The 10,102-nt window shown below is 40.7% G+C and overlaps 1 protein-coding gene across 1 annotated transcript in view; it reads right to left on the bottom strand.

Annotated features, from left to right (window-relative positions):
- DAPP1 (dual adaptor of phosphotyrosine and 3-phosphoinositides 1) overlaps nucleotides 1–6,731 on the bottom strand; it is a 70,415-nt gene extending 63,684 nt beyond the window's left edge. The window contains exon 1 of the mRNA XM_007948870.1: nucleotides 6,631–6,731. Within this exon, the coding sequence (XP_007947061.1) occupies nucleotides 6,631–6,731 (101 nt within the window). The remainder of the gene's footprint in view (nucleotides 1–6,630) is intronic.
- Nucleotides 6,732–10,102: the final 3,371 nt, after the last annotated feature.

Here is a 10,102-nt window from a genome sequence, read left to right as displayed (position 1 = left end):
AAACAAACAAACAAACAAACAAAAAAAAAGAATAAAAAAAAAAATTAAAAAAAAAAAAAGATAACAAGAGCAGATGCTAGCAACAAGGAGTCAGGTGGAGCATGACCAGAGAGAGTCTGGAGGTGAGCAAGCAATATGGCTAAGACCCAGCTATGTGCATTGTGGAGGGTTTCAGGCAGGTCTGTATCAAGGAGTATAGGCTTAGAATAAAAATTTATCCTTTAGCAGAGCTGATGGAAGTATCAAAATAACTCAGTCTTGAAGGGAAAAGAAAAAAGGCTAAGGGCATGTTCATAGAACTACACAGTAGAATAGGAAAGCCAGGTGGAAGCTTGCATAGAGCATGGTTGCAGGTATGCCCCAGGACAAGACTGACTGAACACTGATTATCCAAACCTCCAGCCTGGGGTCTCTTTATCGCTTGATTAGCTACCAGATGGATCCCAGAGACCAGGAGGATCTGATTCAACCTGGCCTCTTCTTATTTTCTGAATACTCATTGTGCTTTGCCATTTTTACCAATATTACTCATGCCTTTTTTTTTAAAAAAAAAAAAAAGTCATCTTTTTGCTTTCAACTGTCAAAAATAGTACCAGTTCAAAAGCCATCTTCTCCACTTCAGTGATCCTCCTTCCTGCCTGCCATTTGTATTATGTTGTTATCATCTATACATTTTTAAGACCCTCAGACCAAACTACCCTGCATTGTAACTATCCATGCATGTGCATTCTGTTTTCCGCACTGCCAGCTCCTAGAGCAGATAGCCAATTCTTTATTTCAGTATTCCCTACACTGCCTTACATAATGCCATCATTCAACAGATAGATTTATGAATGGAAGGATAAATGAATGGATGAAATAAAGTGACCCCAGCCAAATGTGGAGAACCTGTCTGGAGAGCATTCTACAGGTAAGTGGAAAGAAGCCACCGTCACCCATAGAAGGAACATAAAAACACAACAGCTGAAGAGGAAATTCATTTGAGCAAAGGAGAAACTGAACCATGTATAGATAGGCATGCTATCATACAGCCACAGGAGAAGCACCTTCCGTTTTCAGAATCCAAGATTGCAGAATTGTTTTTAGAAGGGGAACAAACTTTTTATCTCTGCCTGGTTTTGCTATTCTGAAAACAGGTTCCGTTAAAGCTTTGAATTTACTATACTTTTCTTAGCCTATTCAATCTCTCTAACCCAGAAATCTACATAAAAGTTAATGAGGTTAGATTAGTTAGGATATTGGCTTGGCTTTCTGTGTATAAGCATATGTAGTATGTGAAAAATAGAATGAATAATGCCTTTTAATAATAAAGTTGGTTGGTAGTAATAATTGCATAGCATAATACGAAGAGCAACAACAGCAAAACTTAGCCGTTTTTGAGTTATGCTCCTTAAAGTTTTCAGTGGCTGATTTTCAGAAGTAGAGCACCAGGCCTTTCTTCATAGACTATTTTTGGTGGACTTGAACTGCCAGTCTTTCAATTAGCAACCTAGGGCATTAACCATTTGCACTCCCCAGGGACTCCACAAAGAAAAAAGTTTGATACAATTAAAAAGTAGCATTAGTGATTCAGTACAGTGCACTTTGGAGCAAAACTCCTAGGCTTGAAAGTTTACTACCGTTATAACCTTGTTGTTGTTGTTGTTATTTGCCGTCGAGTCGGCCCCGACTCATAGCGACCCCTCCTTGGGTTTCCGAGGCAGTATCACTACGGAAGTAGGATTGCCCAACCTTCTTTCCGAGGAGTCGCTGGTGGGTTTGTGAGATAAAAGCTCCACCCTTCAATTTTCTTATCTGTAAATGTGGATGACCTTAGTAATAGCATCTATTTTACTGCAATGCTGTGTAAATAAAATCAGTTCATACATGCAGAAGGATTAAAATAGTGCCTGGTGCATGATAAGCATCCAACATTACTAATTGCCATTATTAGAGCTTGTCATGTTTGGTTGGTAACTTGGTGAAGCAGCATCACACAATGGAGAGAGCATTAGCTTTTGGGTAAGTCAGACCTAAGTGGTGTGCCTCTCAGCTCCAACACTACCAGGTCTGAGACCCAGACAGCTCACTTAATGTACTTAAGTCACCTCTGCAGCTATTAAAAGCATAATAATATTGGATTTTAACTGTTATTGTGAAGCTAAGTGACAAAATGTATGTGTGCAGCATGGTGTGGGTGCATAGTAGGTGATCAATAGTAACTGTTACAATATGGAGGCAAACAGATCTGGTGCAATGAGCATGGGCTTTGGACCCAAATACTCTGGGGTTTCAGGTGACCTGACCTGTCTGCTCTTAGAGACTCTCCTCCTCTTTAAAGGTGGAAAACTAATACCTGTTGAAGATGAAAGCTAATATATTGAAACCTGTGAGAGCCAGAACTTGACAGGATTGCCTTGTATTTTTAGGTCTCCTAAGTTTCCCACCTTTGGCATGGGGCAGTCTTACTGCTTTTCTATTGCTCTGTTTAGTGGAAAATATCTGAGTTTTGCTTCTCTGACAGGTTTCTGTCTTATACGGTTTCTACTATATACGCAGGAGCTCTGGTAGCATAGTGCCTAAGGCACTTGACTGCTAACCAGGAGGCTGGCAGTTCAAACCCACCAGCCACTCCTCGGAAGGAAGGTTGGGCAATCTTACTTCCATAGTGATAACTGCCTCGGAAACCCAAGGAGGGGTCGCTAGGAGTCGGGCCGACTCGATGGCAAATAACAACTATATACGCAAAATATTGACCCCATAGTAGGGGCTTATTTTGGTAATTAGGAGCTCTGGTGGCGGAGTGCCTAAGGCATTTCACTGCTAACCAGAAGGCGGTTCAAATCCACCAGCCACTCCTCAGAAGGAAGACTAGGCAATCTACTTCCATACAGATAACCGCCTCCGATACCCAAGGAGGGGTTGCTATGAGTCGAGACTGACTCAAGGCAGTGAGGTTTTTTTTTTTTTTTTGGTAATTGTCATGTACCCCAGGGATCAGCAAACCACTACCTGAGGGCTAATTTCTGCCTGCCATCTGTTTGTGTGTGGACCTGTAAGCTAATAGTTTAACATTCTTAAGTAGAAGGAAAAATGAGAAGAAAATCATCATGAAAATTATATGAAATTCAAATTTCAGTGTCCATAGATAAAGTTGTGCTTTATTCATTTATTTTAAAAAAACACAGTCACACTCATTTGTTTCTTTGCTGTCTATGACATCTTTCACAAGAAACTGGCAGATGTGAGTGGTTGCAATAGAGATTGCATGCGAATCCTAAACTATTATTTGACCCTTTAGGAAACAAGTTTGCTAACCTCTGACCTATTCTAACCGTTTCTCATTTGTGAAGATTAAGAAGCAGAGAATTAAATACTTTTGATTTACTGTAATATCTAGATGTTAGCATTTGGTTTCTTGACTCCAGACAACACAGCCAAATATGTATATATATATATATTTTTTTTTTTTCAAAATAAATTTTGAGATTTCAGAAAGTATATACAGTATAATAGATGGGATATTTGTTATATTTCTCACTTGAAAGAATATGTCTGACTGAGTAGTTTGAAGATTTACTTTAAAAGAATTCTAAAATATTTTTATGTCTTCAATTATATAGTTTAACTTGTAGGAATATGTGTTTCAGGTGAAGAAATGTTGGAATTTTAAATTATTAATTGGCTAGCAATGCTATGCTAGTTTGTTACTTAGGTGATGGCTCTAGTGTTATTCCTTGTTTTATTTCCTGATCTCTTCATTTTGAAAGCAATGACTTGACCACTCTTTCTCCAAGTCTTGCTTCTCAACTATCATTCTCTATACCCCCTTTGCCCCTTACCCTTGCCTCACTCCCACCTCCTCTCCCAAATCCCACACCACCAAAGCATAGCTGAAGCTGAGCAACAATTCAAGATGATTTTATTTCGCTTTGCTTTTAGACACTGATTTCATAAGAACATTAATACATTTAGGATGGAAGAAAACACGTTTTGGGACTGACACTCTATGAATGAGACATGGAAATGTGTATGAGTTGCTTGATTTAGATGCTTTTGAAAATAATAAACCTGTGCTCTGAGCAAGTTGTGTGTGCCCTAGAAAGGCAAGTGATGTGTTTGTTGCAATTCAGAGTTCAGTTTGAGGAACATACCTCTCTCTCTCACTGCCATTGAGTCAACTCGAAGAACATATATATTCCAAAAAAAGAAATTAGGGATCAAAGAACAAAAAGTAGGTTTTTGGTATCTAACCTAACAACTAAATTACCTGTTTATATCCATCAGGAATATACACTTAAGAATTTACCTAACTAACCTGTTAATTTTTTTTAAAGGAAATTATTAAAACCAGTCACTTTTTATTAACTAACTGCATTAAAGTGTTTTGTTTTTACTGAGCTTCTTTTTAAAACTTGAATTAATCAGATATTTTAGTATAGATTATGTGTCACAAGTAGGATAATGCTTCAAAGAAAAAGAGTTTCATTTATAGTAAGAGTTTCACCACCCAGGGACTCTTTTCACTATAGGACCCTGGGAATACAGATTACTAAGCATATAAAAAAATACAGGTTAATGATTCAGTTAGTCTCTGAGTGAGAATCCAAGAATCTGGCTTTAGTGCCTAGGCTTTGTGACACCTTTTTTGGATGCTCAGGGCTCTTTTACTGTTTGGGAAATTCAATCTAGAAGGGTAGGGAGTTCTTAATTTCATGGCAGTGAGTTTGGTTTTAGGGAGCTTTGTTGTTTTTGTTATGTGCCGTGGAGTTGGACCCGACTCATAGTGGCCCCTCCTTGAGTTGCCGAGGCAGTATCACCACGGAAGCAGATTGCCCCATCTTCCTCCAGAGGAGTGGCTGGTGGGTTTGAACCGCCAGCCTTCTGGTTAGTAGTCAAGCGCCTTAGGCACTAGGCTACCAGAGCTCCTCAGGGAGCTTTGTTGTTTGTTGTTGTTATGTGCTGTCAAGTCAAACCCGACTCATAGCCACCCCTCCTTGGGTTTCCGAGGCAGTATCACTACGGAAGTAGGAAGTAGAATTGCCCAACCTTCCTTCCTAGGAGTGGCTGGTGGGTTTGAACCTCCAACCGTCTGGTTAGCAGGCAAGTGTCTTAGCCACTATGCTACCAGGGAGCTTTAGGAACCCTGATTTCCCAGTAAGGCGAAGTTACTTTACCGAAGCACCTCCTGAATGGTGTAAACAGTTAACAGACTCAGCTGCTAACTGAAAGGTTGGAGTTCAGAGATTGGAGTTCACTCAAAAGAAAGGTCTGGCAATCTGCTTCCAGAAGCTCACAGCCTTGAAAACCCTGTGGAACCCAGTCTTACTCTGAATATATCAGGTCACTATGAGTCAAAATCAACTTACAAATTTTTTTTAACTTCATTGAAAATTCTGTTATATTGTTATACCTGATTTAGCATATGAAAGAACAGTTCAACTATAAGACCTCAACTTTTAAATCTAAAGACAGGTATTATTATGAACTTTTAAGGTAACACAACACAAAAACATGAAATTTTTGTCTTAATGCAGCGAGATTTCATTCCTATTTCATCTTTCCCGCAGTTAAGAAAACAGTCTTTGGCAGGTTGTCATCCAGCTGTGCCATTTAAGTGATGCATGGCAAGTTATTCAGCCCTGTGGTGCTCATTTTCTATGTTTGTAACATGAAAATGATAAGAATTCCTGTGTCACTGGGTTGTTTAGAAGATTTAGATCTATGAATCAAGACAAAATGGTCAGGTTTCACCTTTCCTGAATCACACGTGTCAAAACCAGCTTGGTCAGTACATTGCTTGTGTTTTAGGTTGGCCTAGTTTCTCTAGGAAATCCCCCACTCCTTTCTTGTGTAATACTTCTTTTATTAAATATACTGATAAATCGTTTCATCTGGGTGCCTTTTAAAGACAGGACGCAGATAACTCTACCTACTAAATTTACACAGTCTGTTTGAGGCAGATTTTTTTTTTTTTTCTGATTTGAACTAACTTACCATTTTCCTGAATTGTTAATATATGAAAAGTTCAAAGTTGCCCTGTTGTTGTTATTTGCCATCGAGTCGGCCCAACTCCTAGCGACCCCTCCTTGGGTTTCCAAGTTGCCCTACAGACATGGATATACACAAGAGCTCACAAATACAGTATCAGAAGAAAGAACACATATGTGAGACTGTTACAGACACTTCCTCATTCTTTCTCTTTTGAAAAAGTCCCTCTGGTTTAATGTAGGGTAGGTTTTCTGTTTATCTTACCCAAAACATACTCCTCTTATACTCAATAGCTTGGCAATTAAAGCCTTTAACAACATATTTATTTATTAACTAAAACAATAGTAAGTAAACTAAAGCAATATCAACTCCCACATCTCCATTCTGTCCCTATTCTCAAACAATGCCTAACAATTAATTTTGTTGCATTTTCTCAATCTACCTGTTTTCACCTCTGGAAAAATAATGCTTTTATAATGCAATTAGTACCAGACAGGAAGATATTTAACAGACATAAAGCAATAAAGTGGGAAAACAGAAGATCAGAGGTGGCAGAGAAAAATGGAGTGCTGAAGATAATCGTTAATTGAACTAAGCATTTGAGTAGGAATTGGGGTTTAATGTTCGTTCACCCTTTGAAAAGCAGACCTGCTCTCTTACCCCAAGTCCTGGAGCAGATCTGCTTCGCCATCCAATCTGCTCCACAGGTCTGAGGGATCCTGGTCACTCATCTTCCCTTCTAGTGTTTCTGCTCTGCCCATTCGCGCTCCTCACTCTCCTCACTATCACAGACGCAGAGAGAGATGGACTCCAGTGCTCCTCACACTCTCTTGCTCTTCAGTGACAAAGAAGCCTGCTGTAGCTGTGAGTCTCCAGCAGGCAAGGAAGTGAAACTTGGTTACTCCTCCCAGTGACACTCACCGCCCAGGCCCTGAGGTTCTTGTAGGAGAGTTCTGTCAGTCAGGAAGTATGCAAATTCAGGTAGATACCTTTGAGTACACCCACACCAAGGCACACAATATTGTGGTTTCTGTCAAAGGAAATGCAGATGAGACCCCCCACCTCCAACTGGGATTGAACTAGTGATTCAACCTCTTCTCAAGAGGCCAAATCATACCTTTTCCCTACTGCTATTAGTCTTTGGTTTGTAAAGGAGAATGTATGCCTCTGTTCACCCTCACACAAGAAGAACCAAAGAAACTTCCACATCAAGAACGTCGTTAGAATGTGTGAAAAATTAGGGTCAAACCAACAGCTTTGATCCTGCAGCTGTGTTTTTAGCACATTCTCAACATTTCTGCTTAAGTTCCAAAGCTTTCCAACATTCCTTGATGTTCAGGTTGGGGTGATTCAGAGGCAACTATGATTTCCAGTATGGAAGAAGGCTTAGGTCAGAACAAGGTAGGAAAAGGTTATAAGGGACCATCCTGATGCCACCTAATGCATCATATTAGAACTTCCAGAGTCCTTGAGCTCCATTTCCTTCACTGGGGTTACCGACACCTTGTTACTGCTTTGTGGCCAGATTCATGTGTAGAGAATTCTATCTGCTCTGGTAGCATAGTGCCTAAGGCATTTGGCTGCTAACCAGGAGGCTGGTGGTGCAAACCCACCAGCCACTCCTCAGAAGGAAGACTGGGCAATCTACTTCCATAAAAATTTACTGCCTTGGAAACCCAATGGGGATTGCTTTGAGTCAGAATTGCCTTAATGGCAGTGAGTTTCTTTTCTTTTTTTGGCAGGTGGAGGTGGGGAGGCTGAAGGAGGAGCTGCAGCTATTCTGAATGGGAAGCAGAACAACATGCAGTAATAATTGATGGATTCCTGCCTTCTGCCTTCTCTCTGTATGTACACAGAGGAAAGAATGTGTTTCTAGACACACATACAAAACACTCACACACACACACACTTTTTTTTTAAAAAAAAACATTTTATTGTAATTTAGGTGAGAGTTTACAGGTACATTAGCTGCAATCTATCCAATGTAACAGTATTTCTCCCACTTCCTCTCTGCATCCCCTGTTTATATTCACCCATCTTTCCTGCCCCTTCTTGCCTTCTGAAATTTGTTTTTGGTCAAATACTGCCCTGTAGGTCTCCTATGGTTGATGGTTCTGAGAAGTACTTTCCTCACAGATATTACTGTTCACTTTATAGACCTATCTATTGTTTGGCTGAAAGGTGATCTCTGGGAGTGTGTTCAGTTCTAGGTTTGAACGGTGTCTAAGGGCCATAGTATCAGGGGTTCCACCGGTTCCTATCAGACCAGTGAATCTACTCTATTTATGAATTTGAATTTTGTTTTAAATTTTTCTCCTACTTTATCCAAGACCTTCTATTGTGATCCTGATCAAAGCAGTCAGGAGTGGTAGCCAGGCACCAGCTGGTTCTTCTGGTCTTAGACTAGTGAAGATTGTGATTCATGTGTTCATTAGTCCCTTGGATTAATTTTTTCCTTGAGTCTTTAATTTTCTTCACTCTTCTTTTGTCTGAGTGGGGAGAGAACAATAGTTGTATCTTAGATGGTCACTTGAAAGCTTTAAAGACCCCAGTCACTACTCACCAAAGTAGGATGTATAACAATGTCTTTGTGGACTCTTATGCTACTTAACCTAAGATTATGGCCCTAAGTCTCCCAGCCCAGTGACTTCAAGATGTTTGGTTATGGTTTAGAAGTTTCAAACCTATATGCTCCCCATCTGCTCTACTAGGAGCTCTAGCGATGTAGTGCCTAAGGCATTCAACTGCTAACCAGAAGGCCAGTGGTTCAAACCCACCAGCCACTTCTCATTTCTGTAGTGATACTGCCTCCAAAACCCAAGGAGGACCTCTATGAGTCAGATCCAACTTGATGGCAGTGAGTTTGGTTTTTTGATTATAAGCTCTACTATATACATGGAATGTTTACAAGTGGTGGCCATTTTGGATATTTAAAGTGACCGAGGGCGCAGCCATTTTTACTGTTTACAAGTGGCAACCATTTTGGATTTTAAAGTGATAGCATTCTCATCTGGATTCCAGGGACCTAAGAACAGGCAGCAAGGTGGGAAGCAGGGAGAGGACAAAAAAAGGCAAAGGGGACCGGAACAGATAGAGGAGTCAGCCACAGGGACCTAGGTGAAGAGAGGGATCCCAGACCATGCCCCACAAGGAGCAAGGTGGGAAGGCAGGGAGAGGACAGAAAAGGCAAAGGGGATAGGAACAGATCGAGGAGTCAACCACAGGGAGCCAGGTGAGGAGAGGGAACCCAGGTCACCCCCCACAAGCAGTGAGGCAGGAAGCAGGGAGAGGACAGAAAAGGCAACGGGGATTGGAACAGATTGAGGAGTTAGCCGCAGAGATCCAGGTAAGGGTGGTTGGAGGGGTATCATTGGCTAAGGGAGACAAACTTGTTTGTCGGTTTGTCCTACTGTGGTGACATGTTGCTGTGAGTCCTGAGTCTGTGCCACTGGTGTTTCTAACCCAGTGGGGTGCACCTGTTGCACAGGTATCAGCCCGGCTTGCAGACTGAGACAGACTAGGAAGAAGGAGGAGGCCAACCACTTCTCAAAGAATTGGCCAGGGAAAACCTTATGAATAGCAGAGAAACACTGTCTGATACATTACTGCGCAAATTTATGAATAGTCCAGAAACATTGTCTAATACAGAGGAGGAGGATGAGTCACGTAGCTTAGAAAGCTCTTGAAGCAGGCCTGGGAAACAACTGCATTATCAGAGTAAAATCAACCTTACTCATATGGATAAAGTAAAGCTTTTGAGACCTCCATTTGCTGATGTGGCACCACTCAAATAGAGGAGAAACAGGAGCAAACATCCATTAATAATCGGAACATGGAATATACGAAGTATGAATCTAGGAAAATTGGAAGTTGTCAAAAATGTAATGAAAAGCATAAAGATTGATATCTTAGGCATTAGTGAGCTGAAATGGACTGGTTTTGGTCATTTTGAATCAGACAACCATGTGATCTACTATGCCGGGAACGACAGTTTAAAGAGGAATGGTGTGGTATTCATCATCACAAAGGATGTTTCAAGATCTGTCTTGAAATACAATGCTGTCAGCGATAGGATAATATCCATACGCCTACAAGGATGACCTGTTAATATGACTGTTATTCAAATTTATGC

Source organism: Orycteropus afer, unplaced genomic scaffold (assembly GCF_000298275.1).
Source record: "Orycteropus afer afer isolate SDZICR_OR568_19922 unplaced genomic scaffold, OryAfe1.0 scaffold00229, whole genome shotgun sequence".
NCBI classification, from domain to species: domain Eukaryota; kingdom Metazoa; phylum Chordata; class Mammalia; order Tubulidentata; family Orycteropodidae; genus Orycteropus; species Orycteropus afer.
The sequence above is the reverse complement of the archived record's forward strand: the minus strand, read 5'-3'. Positions and strand labels throughout refer to the sequence as shown.